Genomic DNA, 26809 nt, shown 5'->3' with positions numbered 1-26809 from the left:
TATTGGTTGAAATCTTAGCTCCCCTACAGATCAGCTATTTGCCCTTGGGCAAATTATCCCTTAACGTCTAAAATGGGAATAGTTAACAGGCATCTTAAGGGAGATTGTGAAGCTTAAATGAGAGCATAAGTAAAGTACTTTATTTTATGAATGCCCAAACCAATCTAGTACCAGATCACGTTCTTCCTTTTATGTAGCACTCTGCCTCTAATAGGTGGTCAAATGTTTGTCAGGCTCCCTGATTAGTAACTCTTTCTAGAAATGATGTGAGAAACAAAGGCAAGCTGAGGGCAAAGCACAAGCTAACAGCTACCCCCCACCCCCCAAGGTGGGATATGTGTGACATTCCTCAAGCACTCTTGGCTGCCCAAGAACAAAGGAAAGGGAGAAAAAAGTGGTTAACTGATAAAGATCACAGTGATGCCTCTATCATGAGCCTCTATCAGCTTGCAATGGTCTTTTTTTTTTTTTTAAGTTTATTTATTTTGAGAGAGTGAGAGAGCACAAGCAGGGGAGGGGCAAATGGAGAGAGAGAGAGAGGGAGAGAGAGAGAGAGAGAGAGAAGATCCCAAACGCTCTGTGCTGAGCCGATGAGAGACTTCATCTCATGAACCCGTGAGATCATGATCTGAGACAAAATCAAGAGTCTTAGCTGACTCTTAACTGAAATCAAGATGCTTAACTGACTGAGCTGCCCAGAAGCCCCAGTTTGCAACTGTATTAATGATTTACAAGAAAAAAGCAATCTTATCAATAGTCAAACTTCTAGAAACCTATAGATTGAATTTCCTAGGACCCTGACACCACCATCCCTTCCGTAGGATAGAAAAATCTTATATAATCAGTCACTCCTCACAACCCAAGGGCAGCTATTTCTGTCCTCTGTCAATGGGTCCTGTCCTTGTGCTTTAATAAAGACATTTTTTTGCACTGAAGACGTCTCAAGAATTCTTTCTTGGCCATTGGCTCCAAACCCCAACACTTTAAACCACATCAGATCTAGCTGAAAATTTAAATAAATAGTGCTTGTTTCTTGCAGTGGTATTGAGAATCAAATTTAAGAAGCGGACTCTCAGATGAACTATACTGGCAAAAACCATACTGGCATTTCCAGGATATATTGTATCTGCCCACTTTTTCAATTTAAATACTCCGTAAAATTTTTTTCTTTTTTCTTTTTGATATCAAGACCCTGGGTAACATTAATTTGTGTTTATATTCATTTGCCTGTCACATCACTGAGAGAGTTTCTTAATGAAGACTTTCTTATAGGAGTTAATCAGGACTAGTTAAGCTTTGCATAAACTGTTTTCCCTGAATTCGTAAATACTTTTCTTAGAACCTTTCCTTCACACGATAGCTTCTTTTATCTTGAATTAGATTAAATTTTTCCTGTTCTTAAGTGTTTTTGATGTTTATTATTACCACTCTTTATTATGTCCTTTCCCTCAGTCTGGAGGCCCAGCTCACTCTTGGCATTTGGCCCTTATGAAGGCGAGGTTCTTACAGGTTTGTATCACTGTATTCTTAACTCTTCTACATCGTTATACCCACTGAATACTCAATTCAGCTGGGTTAAGCATCATGTATATTTGTGGAATCGACTGCACTGGTGGGGTCAGAAAGTGAGGTTCTGTTGTCATGGGCCTTGCAACTAATAAGGGTAGTAAAAAACCAAATCTGTGAACAAGTTAAGTAACTGTAAAATGCTCCAAGGTATATCAGCATCACAAAAGGAGAAATCAAAAATGGGGCAAATAAGCAGCTGGAGTTTTCAGGAAGAAAGTGAGGCCAGGAAGAGCGGAGAGAAAAGGGGAGGCTAGATTTATTTCATTTGCGTGCAGTAATAAATTGTCAGGAAAGAGTATTATAGAGGCGATTCTAATGAGCAGAGGACTTCTCGATTCCGAGGCGACAGCCCCCTCCGCGCTATTTCGGGACGCGGGGTCACCGGCCAGCGACCCGTCTGCGTCCCGGCTGCTGGTCTCTCACCCAATCGCCAGGCCAGCTCTTCCTCCGAGTCCAGCAGGTCCTTGGAGGGCAGGCCAGAGCCTGTCTGTCTAGGCAGGTCCCCACCTCTCCAGGCTCGGGCCCGCCCAGCCGACTCTCCCTTTGGCTCAGGCACCTGCCTGGCCGCCCCTCGGCGGGGTCCTGAGGCGCCTCGGAGAAGCGCGATGATTGGTTGCCGCTCGGGGCTGGAGCTCTGCTCCAGCGCCGCTTGACAACCGCAGTCTGCAAGAGGCTGAGCCGAGCGGTCCTCCGGGAGGGGCAGACGCGAGGAAGGACGGCCTGACGATCTGATGGATTGACGCGCGGGCGGCAGGAGGGAGGACCGACGCCAAGCCCAGACATAGACCTCCGCCCTCGTGCTCCAGCCCCAGCCCGGACCCGGCCGCGTCGGGGCCCCGTTCGCCGGCCTCACAGCCGCTTTCTCCTCAGCCGCTTCTCTGGACTCGTCCGGGAACCCTCAGGTGAGTGACTCCGGGAGGCGGAGGCGGGGTCGGCCGCGTCGCACCTCGGGTTGCCATGGTCACCAGTCGCCACCTGTCACCAGCTGACAGGGCTCCGACCCAGGCGGCCCTTGGCCCAAAGGGCGGCGTTTGCGGCCCGGGAGAAGGGTCTCGGGTAGGCTTCGGTGCCTCCTGGGTGGGGACTGGGGTCGTTGAGTGAGGCCCCGGCGCCGCCGGATGAGGACCTGGGAACTGCCGGCCCCTATTTCTAGACCGCCTGTCCTGGACCACACCTTCCCCTCTCTTCCAGCCCGGCTCTGGGGTGGAGCGACACCCCTCGCCTGGTACCGTCGGCCCCGGAGCGGGGAGCTAGCGCAGGACCAGTGCCCACCTCGCCGCTGCTGAGAGGCGGGAGGGGAGCTGGCTGCGTTGATTTCTTCCTTCCTCGCCCGCGGCCGAGCCTTTGCGAGAACTGAGGGGCGCGCTCGCGTCCCTGTCTGGGCACGCCTTGGCCGGGAGGAGGGGAGGAAGCTGCGGGGCTGGGAACCGAGCGGCGGCGTGGGGCAGCTCCGCGGGGCCGGCTTTGGCCTTTCTTACGTCAGTGGTTCTGTGGGTGCAGCCTTTGGGGGTCTGGGCGGGGGGCGGGGAGAGGGGAATTGACTGGATTTGGAACCCGGCTTTGCTGGGGCTGAGGAGCGCCGGCGTAGAAGAGGCGGGAGGCTGTAGAACTCTAGGGTTCAGCCGGTGTCTTGTATTGGGGAGAAAGATTGGGGCTCCAGCTCTGGGGCGAGGCCCTGGGCAAAAGGGGCAAGGTAGGCTGGGCGGCATTTGAACAGCATTTGATTTTTTTTCATCTCTATACCCAGACGTGCAGTCAGTAACCACGCATGGTATCTGAGCGGAGCGTTTTTGGCAACTTGGTTCTCTGCATAATGAAAGGAGAAGCCTTTGTTCCACCCAGATTCATAGGTTGTGATCTAACACTTATTTGCCTCCCTTTGTTGTAGACTTCATAGAATGCTTCAAGAAGTTAATGGCACAGAAATTAACATGTAGGCTTTAAATATGCTACAGATCTTTTTTCACAGTAAATCCAAGTAGAATCTTTTTTGTCTCCGGTGTTGGCTTGAGTTGCATTGAAATTTTACTAGGAAGGAGAAACGCCTAAGAGCCCATTTTCCTTTATATGGCATATTCTAGGGGTCTCATTTAGGACAAAGATGTAATGAACAATTTTACCTTAGGTTTTAGGGGGGAGATTGCTTCCACACAAAAGGAAAATTATTATACAGTGCGGGAAAAGACAAGCAATTAAACCATTAGCAGTATATTGTCAGGTAAAAAAAAAAAAGCAAGCACCACAGAACACTGGAACTTATATGCCATAATAATATGTAATTTTTTGTGAAGGGATTTCAGTGTTTACCTCTTCTTCCTACTTCCTAATTCTTTTTTCTTTCTTTCTCTCTCTCTCTCTTTTAAAGCCAGTATTAGGACTATATCATTAGAGAACAGGGGTATTATTCTAAGTTCCTAGTTACATACTTGTGTTCAGCCTCTGTTTCTGTTTGTGAAATTATCAGTTACTGAATGGACAGCATGGGATATTGTTGATATATACTGTAGTTTGAGAAATACTTCAAAATAAGTATGAAAAGATGCAGTTTTCCTTAGCAAATCAGTAAGCTGGAAATCACATTGCCTGGATTTAAGTGTCATTTAGCTATTGATTACAATCATGGAAGAGCTACTTAACCTACTGTTGAGTCTAATATCTAGATCTGTAAAATGGGGATAATACCTACTGTTGTTTTAGTCTGGAATGGGCTCTAAGTTGAACAAGATAGTCTGTTTGAAAGCACTTTGGAAAAAAATTAAGGCATCTGTTGATTACCTCTTAATAGAGTGGAGCATTGGCAAGGATAATTAAAATACTCTGCATGATCTATTTAGTATTTTGAGGCCCAAGACCTTATTTCTTATAATGGCCTTACAGGGCTCACAGGAACTATTAAGGTGCATCCATCCTTACTCTTTAATGGAGGTTCTTTATTACCATGGTGACATGGAAAAAGGGTGTTTCTTTCCTATATGTGTGCAAGGATTGCTTTCCTGCTTTCAGTACGATTTTCTTATATTTAGAGAATATAAGGTAGATTTCAGAGACTTCAAAGAAATTTCATGCTTAAGGGACCCTGGGGATGTGTTCAGTCTTTTTCTGCCCCTATGGAAAAAAATTTAAGAAGCATTGCCTTAGACTCACTCAGCTAATGAATCACTACTTAGCACAGGAAATAAGTTGAATTTCAATTTCTAAAACTTTGACACTAGGCTTATTATTCTGATTATCCCCTCTTGTTCCCCCCGCCTCCTGTAAATGTCAGAATATTGTAGTGGAAAGGTCAAAGGATTTTAGTCATATACACCCTCTTGTCCCATTCATAAATACTGTATAGGAGTATTAAGGGCCTGACATAGTAAATGCACAGTACATGTTAGTAGCTTTTCCTTTCCCATCTCTGCATGTTAGGATATTAACAATCTCTCAAACCCATTCTTAACAGGAAACCCTATTATTCCTCTGAACTTCCATGGCATTTCATTTGTAATTCTTTTATGGTGCTCTTTATATTTTATGCATATTACTTTTATATAGAAGACTTGAATCCAGGTCTTCAAACTCCAAGTCCAACGCTGGCCCATACCTAAGGATACTTTTTTATTCTGTGTAATTTTGAAACCATTACATTGAATAGTCAAAGCTTATATATTTCAACTGATTTTTCTTGCTTTTTTTGTTTTTTGTTTTGCTTTTTGCTTTTTAATTTGTTTCTGTTTGGGTAAAAAGCTATCCTTACAAAACACCACACACTACCTTATAAATCTTGCTTTCATGTTTTGTCATCTTCACTGTAGTAACTCAGTGATTGTATTCCTGGGACGCAGCATGGTACTAGCACAGAGTAGATACTCAAATATTTTTATTATTATTATTTTAATATTTGTTTATTTTTGACAGGGTAGGGAGAGATTTAGCAGGGGAGGGGCAGAGGGAGGGGGGACAGAGGATCTTTGCTTACAGCAGAAAGCCCCATGTGGGGCTTGAACTCACGAACCAGGAGATCATGACCTGAGAAGAAATTGGACACTTAACTGACTGAGCCACCCAAGCGCCCTGATACTCAAATATTGTTAAACAAATACTGACCTCAAACAAACATTATCATAAGTAAGAGTCTCTTCGTGTGGCATCTGCAACATAATTTGATCTAATCAAGCTTCCCAATATTTTGTTTTATTTTTTATTTTATTTTATTTTTTAATTTTTTAGAGAGAGAAGAGAACATGTGAGTGGGGGAGAGGAGTAAAGGGGGAGAGAGAGAATCTTTTTTTTTTAAATGTTTATTTACTTTGAAAGAGAGAGGGTAAGAGAGTGTGTGCATGTGTAAGCAGGGGAGGGGAGCAGAAAGAGAGAGGGAAAGAGAATCCCAAGCAGGCTCCATGCTGTCAGTGCAGAGCCTGATGTGGGGCTCCATCTCAAGAACCACAAGACACAAGATCATGACCTGAGGTGAAATCAAGAGTCCGTCACTTAATGGAGTTAGCCACCCAGGGGCCTCAAGCTTCCTAATATTTTAAAATTACACCTAAAATATATTTAAAACCAGGGTTAACTTTTTCTAAAGTAAATTTTTACACTTTATCCACAGCACAGTAGCTCTCCCATAGCATGTTTTTAGTAGCTCTTTTGTCATACTGGTTTTACCATGGGTATGAACTCTGAAGGGGAGAAACTTATATTTATTAAGCACAATTCACATGCTTGCCACTCTGCCTGGACCTTTATCTTGTTTTGCAAGTCAACACCCTATTTTATAGAGAAACAGTACTACATGAAAAAGGACATAAACATTTTATACTATTTGATACATTGACTTAAATAATGAATTCTATAAAATGAACAGATTTCTATGGCTAAGTATGTTTTGTGACTTTTGTTGATGTATTGGAAAAGAAAATAGAATCTTGTAATAAAATTTTTGAGAAAACTTTACAGAACTGAACTAAAATTGGAGGCTTAATGTCCATTTTTTGGTTTAACCTTTTTTAAAATGTTATTTTGAAAGCCTGGAAATTGCGTTGGATTGGTTTTCTTTCCAACTTCAAGAGAAGCTTTAGAAATTAAATTCTGGGAAGTGCAAAAACAGTATCTGCTGAGCAGATGATGATGTAAAGCAACTTTAGGTGTTTGGGTGTGTTTATTATATAGTGCACACATCATGGGAAGTGTTGATTTCAATGTATACATTGAAATACCATACCTGGAGTGTTGTATTCTATTTTGGATGTTTTAAGAGACTGATTAACACATGTTAGGAAGAGAATGATTAGAATGGTAGGGGTTCTGTAAGCTATATGAAGAATTGCTAAAGCGTATAGGAAAATAGACATGATTATTGGTCAGATTCAAATGTGTGAAAGTTTGAAACATAATAAACTTTTATCATGATGACCCGAAGACGTGAATAACTAGATGAAAGTTGCAAGAAAGTAGATTTCATTTCAGTATTAGGAAAGCAAAATTTTTATACTTGTGAAAAAATTAAATGAGTGTTATCTATTGTTACAAATTACCTTTTCCAAAACAGTCACTTAAAACAACAAATATTTATCTCACTGTTTCTGAGGGTCAGGAATCTGAGCACAGACCTGCTGAGTGCCTCTGATTTAAGATCTCTCTTGAGGTTCGGTCAAGCTGCCACAGAGGCTTTGGTGTCATCTGAAGACACAAATCAGGGATGATCTCCTTCTAAGCTCAGTGGCTTGGGTCTCTGTTCCTGTGGGCTGTTGGACTGAAGGCTTCCATTCCTTGCCAGCAGGTGAGTGGAGGCTTCCCTCAGTTCTTTGTCACTTGGATCTTTCCACAAGGTTGCCTCATGACATGGCAGCTGGCTTCCCCCAGAGTGAACATTCTGAGAGAGAGGACACACGCCTGCACTCAGGACTCACACTACTATCTTTTTACAAATCTTGGAAGTGACAGCCCAACACTTCTGCTATGTTCTTGGGTAGAAGTGAGTCACTAAATCCAGCGCACATTCAAGGGCCAGTGACTACAGAAGGTTGTAAATACTAGTAGGCTCATTGGTGACCATCTTAGAGACTGCCTTCCACAAGTGGCTTGTAAGGGGGGCATAAAAATTTTCTCTCATTGGAGGCATTTATGTAGAGGTTGGCAGACCATCTGTTAGAGGTAAGTTTTGGATATTCTGCATTATAGGAAAGTGGACTAATGTACCTTCCGACTCAATTCTGTGATGAATATATAAAAGGTAAGGAAGTAGAAAAGCTAAGGATGAAAGACTTTAATAGGTAATTATATAGTATATATTCTGATGTACTTAATTCAGTAGTTAATGCTTATATAATTTTGTCTTTTTCAGTACATTTTCAAGTTTTTGTGATTCTTGGTTCAGTACATTTCCTGCTGTGTTTCTGTATGTTGACCTACTGACTTTAAAAAAAAAGCCATTTTTTATGTAGTTCAATTTCTGAAGTATACACAAATACCTTAAGTTCTGTTTTTCCCTTTGAAAATAATAAAGTGTGTATGGGAGTAAAACAACATGAAGGACTTTTTAAGAGAGAGAGCTCGAGTTGGGGAGAGGGGCAGAAGGAGAGAGAGAGAATTTCAAGCAGGCTCCACGTTCAGTTTAACCCCAATGAGGGGCTGGATCCCATGACCCCAGCGTCAGGACCTGTGCTTTAATCAAGAGTTGGGTGCTTAACCAACTGAGCCACCCAGGCACCCCATGAAGGACATTCTTCATCTGTTTTACAAAGCACACTTCTGTACCTTGGCTTTAGGTGTGACAGAAAACGATACTAGAGGTCTCATATAATGAAAGGTGAAATTGTGTTCTTAGATAAAACATTATTTTTACCATAAATAAATAAAGTAGAAACACACAAATAAGAAAATAAATAAGGAATATAGTATGAGTTTATATGAATATTTTACTTTGACCTTGGTTGATATAGCATTAATTTGTGCTTGGAGTTAATTTTTATTACAAATATTAAGATTATAAACTTTCTAGGGACACCGGGTGGCTCAGTTGATGGAGCATGTGACTCTCAATCCCAAAGTTGAGTTCAAGCCCCATGTTGGGTGTGGAGCCTACTTCAAAAAAAAAAAAAAAAAGAATACATACTTTCTACATTTCTTATTTACATCTTTATAGGTTGAAACTCTGCCTAATAAACATTTGAATTTTTACCATGAGCTGCTGTGATGATTTAAGTAATAAATCGTTTAAAAAATCTTTTAATTCTTTATGATTAACACCTAAAGCTTTTGCCTGTGAGTCAGGAGACCTGGAATTCTTAGTTCTGCCTAATGTCTAATAATTGTGTAATCAAGCAGTGGCACTGTTGCTCACTAGTAAGTGGGATTCTCATTTTAAATTGTTTTAAAGAATAGACTTGCTTTGGTCTGCCCATACCTACTGCTAGGTTTCTCTTGAGTTCAGTGACACCATCTGTGAGTTTTCTGATAAAGCTGTTGAGTCTGAGACCAGAGAACACAGCAAAGGTCTGATAGGGTTTTGTTTTGTTTTTTAATATTTATTTATTTTTGAGAGAGAGACAGTGTGTGAACAGGGGAGGGGCAGAAAGAGAGGGAGACATCCAGAATCTGAAGCAGGCTCTAGGCTTTGAGCTGTCAGCAAAGAGCCTGATGTGGGGCTCGAACTCATGAACCTCAAGATCATGACCTGAGCCAAAGTCGGATGCTCAACTGACTGAGCCACCCAGGAGCCCCTGATAGGGTTTTTTGTTTTTTGTTTTTTTAGTTTATTTATTTATTTTGAGAGAGACAGAGGCAGTGCAGGGTGAGGGAGGTGGGCAGAGAGCAAGGGAAAGAGAATCCCAAGCAGGCTTCATGCTGCCAGCACAGAACCCGACACAGGGCTTGAAATCCTGAAACCAGGAGGTCATGACCTGAGCCAAAACCAGGAGCCAGAGGCTTAACCAACTAAGCCACCCAGGTGCCCCAAAGGTCTGATAGGTCTTAAAGAGATCTGCCGAACCATGTTCTAGGCAAGTGAACTAAAAGTGTATTATTTAAGAATAAAAAAAATTCTCTACACATTTTGTTTTTTGATATAAAATTCTTATGCAGTAGGGGCTCCTGGATGGCTCAGGTGGTTTAGCGTCCAACTCTTTGATTTCGGCCCAGATCAAGATCTCAGTTCGAGAACCCCATGTTGGGCTTTCTGCTGACAGGCTGCTTGGGATTCTCTCTCTCCTTCTCTTTCTGCCCCTCTCCTACCCCCTCTATCTTGCTTGCTCAAATGCTCTCTGTCTCTCTCTCAAAATAGATAAATAAACATTAAAACAGTTTTGTATATAAATAAAAATAGGGGCCCCTGGGTGGCTCAGTCATTTAAGTGTCTGACGTCAGCTCACGTCATGATCTTGTGATTTGTGGGTTCGAGCCCAGCGTCGGATTCTGTGCTGACAGCTCAGAGCCTGGGACCTGCTTGAGATTCAGTGTCTTCCTCTCTCTCTGCCCATCCCCCACTAGCACTCTGTCTCTCTCTCAAAATGAATAAACATTAAAAAAATTAAATAAAAATTCTTATGCTTTAAATCAACACTGATTTTGCTTTTAGTTGTGCTCTAAAAGCTAAATTGTGTTCAGAGTGAAGCATTTGTAGCAACACACTGTTAAATTTATCTAGGTTTATCTAGGTTTCCCTATATTTGGTGTGGTTTTCATAGATATTTTAAAGACCGAGGTCCATTTTAAAGTTGAAAGTTAAACTCTAGAGCTCTTAGATCTAATTTTTTCTTTTCTTTCCCCTTCCTTCCTTCCTTCCTTCCTTCCTTCCTTCCTTCCTTCCTTCCTTCCCTCTGGTTCCCTTCCCTCCTGTCAGTTTCAATATTCCTTATTTTTTGATGGCAATATTCATTTAGATAACAATTTTAAATTAAGTGGGGTTGATTAAATAAGGGCTAAGAAATATATTTTATTAGACCTGGAGAGATTTTTTTTTTTTAATGATAAGTAGTATCAGGGCACCTGGGTGCCTCAGTCAGTCATCTGACTCTTGACTTTGGCTCAGGTCAGGATCTCATGGTTTGTAGGTTCGAGCACCATATCCCACCGTTTGTGGGGATTCTCTGTCTTTCTCTCTCTCTGCCCTGCCCTGGCTCGTGTACTTGCTTGCTCTCTCTCTCAGTCTCTCAAAATAAATAAACTTAAAAAAAAAAAAAAAAAAAAAAAAAAAGAACTGATGATCTTCCGGAAACCTTTATTAAAAAAAAGAGAAAAGTAATATCTAATTTTATTTTAGTTTCTTACACAGTTGGGCTAATCCTTTTTGTCTCTCCTATTAAAAGTGCATGTTTAGGGGCGCCTGGGTGGCTCAGTCGGTTAAGCGGCCGACTTCGGCTCAGGTCATGATCTCGCGGTCCATGGGTTCAAGCCCTGCGTCGGGTTCTGTGCTGACAGCTCAGAGCCTGGAGCCTGTTTCAGATTCTGTGTCTCCCTCTTTCTCTGACCCTCCCCTGTTCATGCTCTCTCTCTCTCTGTCTCAAAAATAAATAAATGTTAAAAAAATAATTTTAAAAGTGCATGTTTAAAATTCTGGTTAGACTGTTATTAATGCAGGATTTTATCTAGAAGTCTATTTACCCTATTAACATTGTTTAATAGAAAAACAATGTGAAAGATCATAAAATTAGGGTCCTCAGCTGGAATAATTTTTAAAAATTATTTCACTACTGTGAAGTTTTTTCCTTTAACATGTTTAGATGACTCTCCTTATTTTTGTGAAGTATCTTTGCCCTTCCCTTTCTTGGGAATTAGTGTGATATAGCAGAAAGAGCTTTAGCATCTCACAAACTATGGTTCCATTCTTGCCCAGGGTTGTAACCTTTGGCTACTGTATTTCCTTCTTTCCTTTTTCCTACCCTTTCTCCTTTTCTTCCTCTTTCGCTCTCTGCCTATCCTCTCTGTTTCTGTATTTCGGTCTCCCTTTCACAGTCAGAAATTCTAATTTTCATTGCTGCAAAGCTTAGGATTTGAATTGGGGAGGGGGAGACAATTTCTTGTCTGGCTACCAAGATAAGGCAGCCCAGATGCTTGTGGAAAAAATGAAGAGTTGAAGAGTTCTACTTGCTCAGATGTTTGAGGAGCTAATGAAAAATTGATCTAAAGATTAATCATATATATATACGTAATAAAATTAATCATGATTAACATACAAAAATTAATCATATATAATATATATGTAAATATAAAATTTGCCTCCCCTTTGTTTTGCTACCCTGTTAAATAGGTTCCCTCTGGTACTTTAAAGATTTCCTGATTGACATGGATGCCGATATCAAGATGTATGTCCTGATGTACTTCTGAAAGAAGTATTCAGTTGCTGGTGAAATATATGTTTAATCTTTTTTTTATTATTAAAAATCTTTTTTCATGTTTGTTTATTTTGAGAGCGGTGGGAGGAGGGGCCAGGGAGGGGAGAGGAAGAATCCCAAGAAGGGTCCCTAGTGCCAGCTTGGAGCCTGACACGGGGTTCAAACTCACGAACCACAAGATCATGACCTGAGCAGAAACCAAGTTGGTTGCTTAACCAACTGAGCCAGCCACCCAGGTGCCTCTAAATTATTATTATTATTATTTTAAAATTATTATTTTTAATGTTTTATTTGTTTTTGAGAGAGAGAGAGAGAGGCAGAGTATGAGCAGGGGAGAAGGAGACACAGACTCCAAAGAAGGCTCCAGGCTCTGAGCCATCAGCACAGAGCCCGACATGAAGCTGGAACTGGTGAACCGGGAGATCATGACCTGAGCTGAAGTCTGATGCTTAACCGACTGAGCCACCCAGGCACCCCTATTATTATTATTTTTTAATGTTTATTCATTTTTTGAGAGAGAGAGAGAGAGAGAGCGCATGTGCAAGTTGGGGAGGGGCAGAAAGGGTGCAAGGCACAGAATCTGAAGCAGGCTCCAGGCTCTGAGCTGTCAGCACAGAGCCAGATGGGAGGCTCGAACCCACGAACTGTGAGATCATGACTGAGCTGAAGCCAGATGCTTAACCAATTGAGCCACTCAGGAACCGCATTTTTATTTTTTTAATTTAAATTTTATTTAGTTAACATAGAGTGCAGTATTGGTTTCAGGAGTAGAATTCAGTGATTCATCACTTAACACCCAATGCTCATCACAAGAAGTGCCCTCCTTAATACCCATCACCTGTTCAGCCCATCTCCCACCCACCTACCTCCATCAACCCTCAGTTTGTTCTCTATCATTAAGCATCTCTTGTGGTTGGTTCCCTTTTCTACCCACCCCACCCCCATATGTTCATCTGTTTTGTTTCTTAAATTCCATATATGAATAAAATCAGATGGTATTTGTGTTTCTCCAATTGACTTATTTCTCTTAGCATAATACATTTTAGCTCCATCCTTATGTTTAGTCTTAATGTAAATACTGGGTTAATTTCTTTTTTGTTGTTGTTTATTTATTTTTGAGAGAGTGAGACAGAGCATTAGTGGGGGAGGGCCAGAGAGAGGGAGACACAGAATCTGAAACAGGCTCCAGGCTCTGAGCTGTCAGCACAGATCCGGATGCGGGGCTCAAACCATGAACTGTGAGAACATGACCTGAGCCGGAGTCAGACACCCAACCGACCGAGCCACCCAGGCGCCCCTGGGTTAATTTCTTAAACTTACAAAGCCCAATATCTTCATCTGTTACATGGGGATGAAATTGCCTATCTCATAAGGATCAATTAAACAACATAAGTAAAGATCTTAGAATAGTACCCAATAATTATTTCATTGTAAACATAGCAGTTAATCCTATCTTTGGGATTCTATTCTAGTTACTATCTTGATATAGAAGAGAACCTTTGGAATCTAATCCTGTAATTTTTCATAGTTTTTTTCTTTTTAGAGTTAAAAATTGTATTCATGTAAGAAATGTATGTATAAATATACAAGTAATGCATGGATATATATTGGTTGTAAACCATTCTGATAATACAAATGATGAAGAGTAAAACGGTCCCCCTTCAACTCCTTTCTCTTCCTAGTTTCATGCCCTGCATCCATTACAATTCCTGTCTTCAGAAGTAACCACTCTGACCAGTTTGATATGTATCCCTCCAGACCTTTCTTTAGACAGATATCAAAAATAAGTGGATGCATTTATATTTATAAAAAAATAAAAATAAGTGGATGCATTAAAAAAATAAGTGGATGCATTTATATTTATCCATTCAACGGATGTTTATTAATAGCTATATTCTGTGATGTGCCTTTGCACTGTGAGGATGCATTAGTATTCTGTACTATGAATTTACCATAATTTAACAATACTGCTATGATGAGAGCTCAGTTCATTACTCATTTTTCTCTATTACAAGCAAATCTTCAAGGAACATCTTTGTATATGTATCTTTGTGTGTATTTGCAAGTACTTTTTTGGGATCAGTTTCTAGAAGTAGAATTAGAATTGGTGAGTCAAAGAGTATAAACATTTAAAATTTTTATAGAGGGGGTGCCTGGGTGGCTCAGTCAGTTAAACGTCCAACTTTGGTTTAGGTCATGATCTCACGGTTCGTGAGAGCCCCCTGCGTTGGGCTCTGTGCTGACAGCTTGGAGCCTGGAGCCTGCTTTGGATTCTGTGTCTCCCTTTCTCTGCCCCTCCCCTGCTCATGCTCTGTCTCTCTCTCTCTCTCTCTCTCTCAAAAATAAATAAACATTAAAAACATCTTTTTATAGATAAGAATTTCATGCTGTCAAAGTCTCTTTCAAAAAGTTTGTCCCAATTTACATTTTTAACACAATGTGTGAAAGGGCATTTACCCACACTCTTGCCAAAACTAGGTATTATCAGGTAGGCCAAAATTAGTAGGCCATAAATGGTGTCTTGTTTTAGTACCACTAGTGAGGTTGAACATGTTTTCATAAATTTTTGGTCTCTTTTGTAGTTCTGTGAAGTGTCTGTGTAGTCTTTGCTCATTGTTCAACTGGAATTTGGGGGGGGGGGTATTGATTTGAAGATGCTACCTATTTGTTCTCATTGGTAACCATTTAACCGTTTATGTGTGTTATGTTTATTCCTGATTTGTCCTTTGTCTCTTGTTTATGACAACTTCTATTAAATGGAAGGTTTACAGTTTACATTTTTAGTACCAGATTTGACCATTTTTTCCTTTACATTTTCTGGGTTACAAGACTTAATTATACAGTCTGAGTCAAAACTAGTTTTGCTTATCTTGTAAATTTTTAGTTCTTTAGCAATTAAATATGTTTTTTAAATTTTTGTGAGTTTCAATATGGAAAGAACACACATACTTTAATCTCATAAAGAAAGATTGAAATAATATTTGAATCAGATCTGAGAAGAGGTCTTGTGTTACCAAAAATTTACAAATCATTCTGAAATATTACTTCTTTACATACCTAATGAATATATTATATTCATTTTATTACTAATACCTTTCATTTACTTGCAATTAGAATTTTCAAGTAATTTGCAATTGGAAATTCTTACTTATATTTCATATTATTATTTAAATTTTTTGAATAGGTAATATTTGTACATAGTACAAAATTCAAAAGGTATAAAAAGGTATGTAGTGGAAAGTCTTACCATTTCTATTCTTTAACTATCCAGTTTTCCATTAAGACCCTTTAAGAACCATTTTTATCAATTTTTTGTGTCTTTTTTCCCCAGAGATATTTTATGCAGATACACAACATATAGTTTATGTTAATTGAATTCTTTTCTTTTTATAGCTATATTAAGCAACACCTGCTTAAAGATAATTTGGTCTTTAAGCCAAAATTATTCACAGTTCCAGAAAGTAAATTAGAATAATTGATGAATAGAAGAACAGCTGTCAACAATAAGAAGGGACACATGCTGTATCCATGTTGTAAACATTAGTTGATTAGCAGACATGACAGAGCTTTGCAGTTAGAAGGGCTTTTGTTTGCTTGCTTATATGATTTAAAACAAATCTATTTTCTTTTTTATTAAACTGACCTTATATGTTAGAGACTTCTAATTATCCAAGACTTTATATTTCCCCCTAAGAATATATGTATATCAATAACAAGATTGAAATGTGACTTAAAGCATAATATAAAACTTAAAGGGAAATCATAGAAATTGCCCAAACTAACCCTCTTATTCTATTTTTAATATATTTTTTATATTTTTAAAACAATTTTTAACGTTTTACTTTTGAGAGAGAGAGAGTGGGGGAGGGACACAGAGAGAAGGGGACAGAAGATCCGAATTGGGCTCTACCCTGAAAGCAGCAAGCTCGATGCCAGGCTTGAACTCACCAAACACTAGAGCCAAAGTTGGCTCTCACCAACTTGAACTCACCAACCTGAGCCAAAGTTGGACACTCAACCAACAGAGCCATCCAGACGCCCCTATTTTTAAAGATTATTTATTTTGAGGGAGAGAGAGAACCACAAGCAGGCTCTGCACTGTTAGTGTGGAGCCTGATGAGCAGCTTGAACCCATGAGCTGCGAGATCATGACCTGAGCTGAAGCTGGATGCTTAACTGACTGAGCCACCCAGGTGCCCCTAACCCTCTTATTCTATGTATGAAGAATTGAGGCCCATAGAGGTTAAGTGACTTGCAACATCACATTTATAATTCTGAAGGACCAGACATTTACAGTTAACTGACCTGGCAGCAACTTAAGTTTTTAGAATGCTATTTTATTAAATTTATTGCTCTATTTTTTAAAGGAAAAGGTGCAGTAGTTTTATGTTACAGTTTGGTATTAAAAGGTGTTACAGTTTGGTATTAAAAGGGTTCATGTACTTCATTTTGTTATCTGCATTTTTGTCTATAAACAGGAATCTTAAGGCACTATAACTCATTGTTACATGCTCTGTAATACTTGGAAGATTAAAGAGTGTGGTTTTTATTGTGTGGGATGGAGTTGGAGATTAATGGAACTTTTCTTCAGCATTCTTTTCTTGACTGTAAAATTTATAATGGCTGTACCTTGATTCCCTCAATCTTGTACTTGTGAGTCATTCTTAGTTTTGTGCATTTTTCTTCCTTCCTAATCTGTATTACAAGTGAGTAAAGAAACATTTCAAATGTTCGTCATTGCAAAGGAACATTTAAATCCTATCTATTTATATTTGATCAGAAAGCTACCACTGATATTTTTTTCATAAAACTTTTTCCATATCCATGTATAGAAATATACATAGAGGTCAATATATTTCTGTTGACATTCTTTTTTTTTCTTGTTAACATTTTATCTTTAACATTAGATTTCTAAAAATAATTTTATTTCTTGCCCCTTAATATAGTCTTCTAATCTTGTTTGACTAAGATAGGAATCAGTATGAGTATAGAGACGGCATCTGGAATTTAGTTTCTGTAGATATTAATTGTATCTAAGTACTAAAATATTAACTACCTTCCTGCTGGTGTCCAGATATACTTATTATTAAAGAAAACATTTCTTTATCTCACCTAGTCCAGGATTGGATATAAGTAAAAAGTTCTTTTTTTTTTTAAGCTTATTTATTTATTTTGAGAGACAGCGCACAAGAGAGGGGCAGAAAGAGAGAATCCAAAGCAGTCTCTGCACCAGTAGCATGGAGCCAGATGTGGGGCTCAAACTCACAAACTATGAGATCATGACCTGAGCCCAAACCAAGAGTTGGACACTTAACTGAGCCACCTAGACTCCCCAAGTAAAAACTTACTTTTTTAAATACATAGAGATGTTTTTGTGATTTTTTTTTTATAGGTAAGTGTGTCATTTATTATGGAAATACAGAAACATTCTGATTTTTTTTTCATTTTGTTTTCAGTTTTCAGCAGAATACACTTTATTGTTGGCTCTACATAAATTCTGCCTGGTGAGTAATCGTTCACATGCACCATGCGCTGGCATATCTAACCTACAGTGTTGTCAGAGCTGACTTTGGCTTAAATAGGTTAAAGGGCCAGAGTTCTGTCCTTTTGAATGATTTTTAGAATAGTTGCAAACAAAATCATCTACTCCGTACTTTTTAAGAGGCATTTCTTCATTGATTTTTGCACCTTAAGTTAATTCAAGTAAACTTTATTATACACTTATGTACTGTACATCTCATTTAAAAGATAATTTTAGTTGTTTCTAAGCTAGTTAACTCTTACTGTTTTATATCTTCCCTGAGAAGGGAGGATGAAACATTTATTATTGAATTCTACTCTTCTGAATTAGAGAAAAATTCTGCTTGGTAGTGATTAATAGCTTAAGGAGATTAAGAATGTGAATTATGGGGGCGCCTGGGTGGCTCAGTTGGTTAAGCGTCCAACTCTTGGTTTCGGCTCAGGTCATGATCTCATGGTTCGTGGGTTCAAGCCCCACGTCGGGCTCTGTGCTGACAGCATGGAGCCTGCCTGGGATTCTGTCTCCCTTTCTCTCTGCCCCTCCCCTGCTATCTCTCTCTCTCTCAAAAATAAATAAACATTAAAAAAAAAAAGTTTTAAAAAGAATGTGAATTATGTTTTTATGTGTTATCTTTAAAAGTTATATTTATAATAATGTATTTAATTTCTAAATTATATAGCTGGGATTTGGGGAGCCTCTACAAACGTTTCAGTAACACAGAGTGGTTAGAAAAGAATAACGAAGATATAGTCATTAAGCATGTGCCTATGTTATATATGCTATCTAGCAACAGTGAATCTTATAAGAATTAAAATTCTGGGTTGAGTGGTTAAAATAGTATACTTTTCTGCTAGGAATTTCACAGTATAGAATTAAAGCTTGTCTTTTAAAAACCCTGAACAATTCTACATTAATTAGTATACATTTTTTGTATTTATTCAAAGTTTAAATGTAAAGTCAGTATAAAAATATGTATTTGTAAGAATTTATTTCTTCTCTTAGACTTTATTAATCAGAAATGATGGTGGCATTGAACTTGTAGTTATGATTTATTTTATTTCTTTAATGTTCATTTATTGATTTTGAGAGAGAGTGCGCGTGAGCACAAGTTGGGGAGGAGCAGAGAGAGAGGGAGAGAGAAAATCCCAACCAGGTTCTGCACTGTCAGCGCAGAGCCCGATGTGGGGCTCAATCTCACCAACTGAGAGATCACGACCTGAGCCAAAATCAAGAGTCAGGTGCTTAACTGACTGAGCTACCCAGGCACCCCATAACGTGAAATTCATAGTAACTCTAGAGTTCTCCCATATTGAGGCTGAATGTAAAATAAATTGAGGCCTATAAAATGTTCGATATCATTGGGTATATTCAACAACAATAGAAAATTGCATCTCAATTCTGCACCAAGTTGTATGGTTGATACATAGTGATATAAGTGAAGTACCCACTAAAAACTTAAAAGATGGAGGGGGCAATTTTTTTTCTGATAATTAAATTAGTAAAAGCCATTCTTTTGCTAGTAAAAATTATATGAAGATTTGGGGAATGCTAAAACCACTAACCCCTGTGCTCTAGGAGTAATCTCAGGCACCTCTGAAATGTAATTAAAATTTAGTGAGCAGAAATATCACTAATTTTACTGTATCCTTTTTTGGACAAAGTCTGTGAACAGGAGGATGGTCAGCTCAAAAGAGAGCAAAGAGAAACCCAAAGCATGCAGACTGGTCAGCTGCCCTTTTGAGAGAGAGATTGGTGATCTGTTTGTTTCTTGAGGCAAGCATGTCCTTATTGTGGTGATGGATGTAGGAGATTAGCCTGATGTAGGAGATTAGCTTAATTTGATGTCATTAAATATTTGAGTCATATGATATCTTCCCATGTTCTGTCCCTTGTTTACCCTGCCACCTTCTCTACCTAAAAGAGAAAATCTACTCATCTGATATGAGCATTATAGTCTGCTGGACATTTACACTTCTCATTATAAAGAAAGAAATTGACAAGATAATAAACAAATTGGAAAAAAATTAACATGTTTGCATACATATGTGTGTTTGTTTCTGTGAACTTGGTTAAAGTTAGTCGGTCCTGTGAGAAAGATGTGCTTACAATAGTCTGCTTCATTGATGATGCGTGATGATGTGTCTTTGCAGCTAGTCCCTTTAGCATGGTAGTCTTTTGTACTGCTGTTAACCTTAACATTTGAAAATTCCAACAGCTTAGGCCATTTAACTTGTGTGATCTCATCTGTGAAATGATCTTCAGAATTCCTCCTAGTTCTAAATCTTTATGAATTCATAACCTATGTGCTCAATTGTATCACTGCAAACTTTTAGGTAAAAGTTAGAAGAGATTGTAGAGAATTGAAATATCTTTGTTAATGTTTAGGTTGATATGAGTTAAAGTTGTACTTTTTAATCAGCCTTGTTTTGTTTGACTCCAAAGTACAAGATATAATAGTTTGTGTTGCTATAGACTATAAGCTTCTTAAGGACAAGGCCAGTGTCTCCTAAGTAGAACAGTGCCTATCACAGAGAAAAAGCTGCTTATTGAATGAGTGTATGCCTACGGCAAGGTATTTAGGACATGGCTAAACATGGTTATTAATGACTTTTAAAATGTTGTTTTTTATGACAGATTTTAAAAATGTGTAAGAATAGATAGAATAATATTGTCTCAGTCCATTTGGGTTGCTGTAACAGAATACCATAGACAGGGTGGCTTATAAATAGCAGAAATTTATTGCTCACAGCTTTGGAAGCTGGAAATCTAAGATCAGAATGTTCACATGATCAGGTTCTGATGAGGACTCTCTTTCTGGTTGCAGACTACTGACTTCTCAATGTATTCTTACAAGGTGGAAGGGTTGAGCTGTCTTTCTGGGGCCTCTTGAAGGACACTAATCCCATGAAGGACAGAGCCTTCAAGATTTAATCACCTCTCAAAGGCTCCACCTCCTAATTCTGTCAATATGAAGATTAGGATTTCAACAGATTAATTTTGGGAGGACACAAATGTTTAGACCATAGCAAATATAAATGAATCTCCCTCCATTTACCCATTACCCCACTTCAATAGTCATTATTCTTGTTTCATCTTTACCTCTTCCAGTCCCCTCTTATATTATTTTGAAACAAGTCACAGACTTTATATCATTTAATTTGTATTATTACAGTGTGTATCTCTCAAAGACAAGGACTTAAAAAAATTATAGCCATAACCTTTATTCCACCTTAAAGAATGACTGGTTTTGATAAATATTAAGTTAATTTCAAAATACCTATACTAAATATTTCCAAGAAACGTATTATGTAGAGTTTCCAGACAGTTAATAACACTTAGAAATAAAATAATAGGACTAATTTTTGTTTTTGTTCTGTTTAATATTTAGGCTATCAACATGACGGCTGAAGAAACAGTGAATGTAAAAGAGGTTGAAATTATTAAACTAATTTTAGACTTCTTGAATTCAAAGAAACTTCACATTAGTATGTTAGCCCTCGAGAAAGAAAGTGGAGTCATAAACGGCTTATTTTCAGACGATATGCTTTTTCTGAGGTATGATTTCATTAGTTTTATAAGGTTTGTAGCTCCTTCAAAGAAGTGTTAAGTATTAATGAAATAATATGTGTATTTCAGGTGGGATATTTATAATCGTGAAAAGGCCATATAATTTGTAAAAATAATATTTGTTTTTATAATAGAACATTTACAAAGTCATGTTTTCTATAGAATCTTTTCAATAGTAAGATCAAGAAGTCCATTAAAAAAACTAGAGTCACAACTCCATTGTGGTTGTGGCATCATCATGAAAAATTCTTGATTTAAAAAATAAGAGACTCCAGAAGGATAAAACAAAATTCTGAAATACCATCTTTTTGGCCATAGAAATGAATATAGATATATTCGTTATAGAAAATATAGAAAAGGAAAAGAGAAAAATACCCATCACCCAGACATACTACATGCTGATGATTTTCTGTGCATGTTAAAAAAAAAAAAAAAAGAAATTCTGTTACATTCTATTAGAAGGATAATTTAGTATCCTTTATCCATTAACATTATAAGGATTCTCTGTGTTATTACAAATTTATACTTAAAATTTTTTGATTTAATTGATTTCCTAATGGTTCCCCAATTTTAAACAAATTATTTCCAGTTTATCTTAAATAAATGCTCTGTTGAACATCTTTTATACATAGGACTTTTTTTGTATCTTGAATTATTTCCTTAGAACAAGATTCTTGGAATTGCAGAGCAAAAGAGAATTAACATATTTGCCAAATGGGAAGCTAAATATATCCTAACTTGAATTAGATGGAAAAAGAAAAACCCAGATTTCCAGACAGAAATGCACTCTCTGCTTATGTGATACTGAATATCCTTGATGAGGAGTACAGATTCTTGGACATGTGGCATTTTGTGACTTGGAAAGCTTTAAAAAATGAAGCATTCCTAAGTCACGAAAAAGGAACTTAAAAAAAAAAAAAAAAAACTTCAATGTATTAAGAGTTTATTTAAACTCCTTGAACTTCCTTGTATTTGGTGTTATGAATGTCATTTAGCCCTGGGGAGCTTAGTCAATATTCTCAGGAACCAACACTGAGGCCGTTCCGGCCCTGTCTTTCAAGCATTGCTACTCCTGGAATTTAGCAGTGGCTCTCAAATATCCCCCCTCCAAGAACCAGCTGGGTTTCTGATGAAGTTTTACTGGTCTGAGGTAAAATGCAAAGAATTGTAGAATAGTTAAGTTTTTCATTAAACTAAATGTATTCATCTTAAAGGACTAACCTTTGAAATTCTGCCCTTTCTTTTTAAATATTAAAATGCCTCTTTGTAAAATGATTATGATATATTATGATTGCTTCTTACTAATATTCCTTATTAGCAGGATTAAAAGTTGGCAATCTTATTTAGATCCTCCTGCCCATCCCTTTTTAAATTATATTGTTCTAAAAATCCAGAAGTAGGGAAATTGCTATTATAAAAGAAGAACAGCAGTAAGAATGCCTTATAACTTTTGGAAATTCCCATAGACCACTAAAGTGGAATGAAACCTGATCTTATTCCTTGCTGTTTTTATTCTCAGAGTATACATTTTAGTGTTATATGCCTGAAAGATGTAGAAATCACAGTTGAGAGCAGGATTTCTCAACCTCAGCAAAAGTAACATTTTGGGCCAGATAATTCTTTGTTCTTTGGGGCTGTGGGGGTTTTCCTGTGCATTGTAGGATGTTTAGCAACATCTGTGACCTATACTCAGTTGATGTCAGTAGCACCCCCAAATTGTGACAACCAAAATGTCTCCAAACATTGCCAGATGTCTTGGGGACAAAATCACCCCCAATTAAGAACCTCTGATTTGGTGAGTCTGAAATATAGCCATACATTGGCCCCTAAATAATACAGAAGAGCTTTAAAACTGTAAGATGAGTAGGAAAATAAAGGAACGTTTAGACTTAGACCAGTGTTTTCATATAGGTGAAAAAAACCCCACATATATATTAGAATGAGAAGTGGATGCAGATTCACAAATTCTTCTCATATAGGATATGTTGTTACAAATAAGGTGTGAAAAATTTATTTTAGTATAGTGGTTGAGGATGTTAACCTCATTACAGACTTCAGACTGAAGTTTTAATGCTTCATTTATTCTGCTTATCATTTATTCTTATCATTTATTCTGCTTTTATTCATTCTTATTTATTCTGCTTTTAATTAGTATAACCCAAATTTGATAACATGCATGTGTTTTTCTTTATATAGGCAGCTAATCCTTGATGGTCAATGGGATGAAGTTCTTCAGTTTATACAGCCTCTAGAATGTATGGAAAAATTTGACAAAAAAAGGTAAGATTTCATGAAAATTTTTTATTGTCTTATCACTGGTATAGGCTTAGCAAAACAAAATAATAAACAAAAATTTAAAAACAAGACTGTTAGCTTTCCTAGAAAATAGTATACTCAATACCATTGAGTTGGAGCACTTCTAGAGGACAAGTTGTATGTACTTCAGTTGGTTGAAAATCTGATTTATAAACCTACCTTTTTGACAGTGTATATAAAAAGTCACAAGGGCCATATCTGAGACAGTTGTTTCTTCATAATTTATTTATTTTGAGAAAGAGAGCATGAGCTGGGGAGGGGCAGAGTGAGAGAGGGAGAGGAGACTCCCAAGTAGGCTCCCATATCATAATTGAGAGATCACAACCTGAGCTGATACAAGAGTCCCAACAGAGCTCAAGCAAGTGAGCCACCCATATGCCCCAATAATATGAAGATTTTAAAGATGTTATTCTATTGTCTCCTCGCCTCCATTATTTTCTGATGAACACTTAGCTGTGTTTGTGTCTGGATTCTCTTGTATGGTTGTTGTTGTTGTTGTTGTTGTTGTTGTTTTTGTTTTCTTTTTTAGTTGCCTTCAAGATCTTTTTTTTTTATTGAGGTGTATATGTGCATGTGTGTGTGTATTTTTTTTATGTTCTTTTTTTTATTATTATTTTTGAGAGAGAGAGAGACAGTGCGTGAGTGGGGGGGAGGGGCAGAGAGAGGAGACACAGGATCCAAAGCAGGCGGGGCTCAAACTCATGAACTGTGAGATCATACCCTGAGCTGAAGTTGGCGCTTAACCAACAGAGCCACCCAGGTGCCCCTGTATATGTATTTTTTTCAATGTTCATTTATTTTTGAGAGAGAGAGAGAGAGCATGAGTGGGGGAGGGGCAGAGAGAGAGAGAGGGAGACACAGAATCTGAAGCAGGCTCCAGGCTCTGAGCTGTCAGCTCAGAGCTGGATGTGGGGCTTGAATTCACAGACTGCGAGATCATGATCTTAGCCAAATTCGGACACTTAACCGACTGAACCACCCAGGTGCCCCTATTGAGGTATATTTAACATATAAATAACATTATATTAGTTTCAGATGTACAATACAGGGATTGGATATTTGTATATATTGTAAAATTGTGATCATAGTAGGTCTAGTTAACATTCATCCCCATACATAGTTATAAACACTTTTTTGTGATGACAGTTTTTGTTTTTTTAATTTTTTTTAAACATTTATTTATTTTTGAGACAGAGAGAGACAGAGCATGAACGGGGGAGGGTCAGAGAAAGAGGGAGACAGAGGATCTGAAACAGGCTCCAGGCTCGGAGCTGTCAGCACAAAGCCCGACGCGGGGCTCGAACTCACGGACCACGAGATCATGACCCGAGCTGAAGTCGGACGCGTGACCGACTGAGCCACCCAGGCACCCCTTGTGATGACAATTTTTAAGGTCTCTCTTAGCAATTTTCACATGTGCAAAACAGTATTATTAACTATATAATGTACACCATGCTGTACATTACATTTCCATGACTTACTTTATAACTGGAAGTTTATATCTTGGGACCCACTTTACCCAATCTGCCTACCCTTCCAACTCCTGCCTCTGGCAACAAGATTTTATCATTTGCTTTTAGCAGTTTGATTATGATGTGCTTAAGTGTGGTTTCTTTGTATTTTTCCTGCTTCGGGTTTGCTGTACTTTTTGGATCTGTAAGTTTATATTTTTCATCAAATTTGGGAAGTTTTTGGCCATTACTTCTTCAAATATTTTTTTTAGCCCTTTTCTCCTTCTGGGACTCTATGCAGTATTAGATAACTGATATTGTCCCACAGGACTGAGGTGCTATTCATTTTTTTAAAACTATTTTTGTGTGTGGATTGTGAGGGAGACACAGAATCTGAAGCAGGCTCCAGGCTCTGAGCTGTCAGCACAGAGCCCGACGCGGGGCTTGAACTCACAGACTTTGAGATCACGACCTGAGCCGAAGTTGGACACTCAACTGAGTGAGACACCCAGGTGCCCTACCTTTTATTTTTTTAAACATATCTAGTCACTTTTAAAATATGGGGCACCTGGGTGGTTCAGTAGGTTGAGTGTCTGACTTCGGCTTCAGTCATGATCTCACAGTTCATGAATTCGAGCCTTGCATTGGGCTTTGTGCTGACAGCTCGGAGCCTAGAGCCTGCTTTGGATGCCGTGTCTCCCTCTTTCTCTGCCCTGTTCCCACTCGCACTCTGTCTCTCTCTTAAAAATAATAAATAAACATTAAAAAAAATTTTTTAGTGTATTCTGCACATTGTGGATTCATTGCTGAGGCTCTGGATTCTGTTATCTGCCTTTGAAAAGTGTTGACTTTTATTCATGAGGTAGTTAACTTGGTTACACTCCCACTTAGTGGATGCCAGCTGAGATCTTTGTCAGTTAATTAGCCTTTCATCTGTTGCTTTCCCTGGGCTCCTTGGAGTCTCCCTGGCATCTTCACAGTTTCAGGGACAGCCAAAGATTTTATCTGAGTTTGTATAGTAGATTTTGGTGTATTTTTCATTATGGCTTCCTTTGTGTTTGGATGTCCTCCTGCTTTTCAGCTATTCTTGCAGTACCAAACTTTTTGCTGACTTTTTAAGAAAGTGAAACTGTAGCTTTCTACTTGAGTTTTAGCTCACATTGTGTTGACTGGAGAGTGCCCCCAGCTGGAAGACCTTATACCCTTGAATCTCACTCCAAAGGTTTTTTATCCCCGCCCCCCCCAACCCCCCCCCTCCCCCGTCGCCAAAGATTGACTTCCCTCTAGTTGTACCAGCTTTTTGTTGTTCTTCATTGCTTTCAAATAGTTACTTTTAAAATTTTATCTAGGATTTATCATTGTTATCTGTAGAAAGGTTAGCCAGATAACAAGTGACTCTACCATTAATGGAAGTACAACCTTATATTGTTTTTTGATCATCTGTTCATACCACTGGTGCTATTTGATACCTGTTTGCTTTTGCACATTCTTCATTTATTGGAATAGTATTCCTTTCACCATCTCCTACCTTTATACAGCACACACCTGATCATCTTCTGAGAGTCAGCTCTTATAAAACTTGCCTTATACTTTCTACCCCTTCTGATAGAATTGTTTTCACATTCCTTTGAGACTTTGCTGAAACAGTATACATATTTCATACAACTTATTAGATGACCCTCTTTTGAAGGCAAGTATTTTGCTTTATTGGACATACATTTGCTACTGTAACAATGGTTGAAGGAATGACTGAAGTTTCATTTTCTTTCAGTCCTTAAAAATAATTTTTCTTTAAGGTGCTTAAAGCATCCAGAATTTTTTATTCTTAGACAAGTCAAGTAGACCTCTCCCTGAAAAATCTCTGTTAAAAAGCTTTAAAGTTTATGATTATTTTATGACTTCAGAAATGTTCATTTCTTCCTCTTTCAGCCTGATTTTTATTAGACTTTTCTCATGTTCGAAAAGAAAAAAGGACATATTTTGAATGAAATGCAAAATAATAAAACAAAACATAATAAAACAAAACATTTTGAATGTAAAGGATTTTGATTTCATATTAGATTATAATTTTC

At 38.2% G+C, this 26809-nt stretch overlaps 1 protein-coding gene across 15 annotated transcripts in view; it reads left to right on the top strand.

Moving 5' to 3' along the window:
• Positions 1 to 2389: 2389 nt before the first annotated feature.
• Positions 2390 to 26809, top strand: part of WDR47 (WD repeat domain 47) — a 68907-nt gene continuing 44487 nt past the window's right edge. For 6 of the 15 annotated variants that reach the window (XM_007076444.3, XM_015534985.2, XM_007076443.3 and 3 more), the window contains exons 1-3: positions 17339 to 17386; positions 20792 to 20958; positions 23167 to 23250. In XM_007076444.3, the coding sequence (XP_007076506.1) occupies positions 20801 to 20958; positions 23167 to 23250 (242 nt within the window). In that variant the 5' untranslated portion in view covers positions 17339 to 17386; positions 20792 to 20800. Of the gene's footprint in view, positions 2472 to 2610; positions 2626 to 7138; positions 7331 to 11797; positions 11853 to 11874; positions 11894 to 17338; positions 17387 to 20791; positions 20959 to 23166; positions 23251 to 26809 lie in introns of those variants that run through there. The other 9 variants (XM_042998111.1, XM_042998109.1, XM_042998108.1 and 6 more) reach the window with 9 other exon arrangements.

This window comes from Panthera tigris, chromosome C1 (genome assembly GCF_018350195.1).
Source record: "Panthera tigris isolate Pti1 chromosome C1, P.tigris_Pti1_mat1.1, whole genome shotgun sequence".
NCBI classification, from domain to species: domain Eukaryota; kingdom Metazoa; phylum Chordata; class Mammalia; order Carnivora; family Felidae; genus Panthera; species Panthera tigris.
This window is presented reverse-complemented; position numbering and strand designations above follow the sequence as displayed.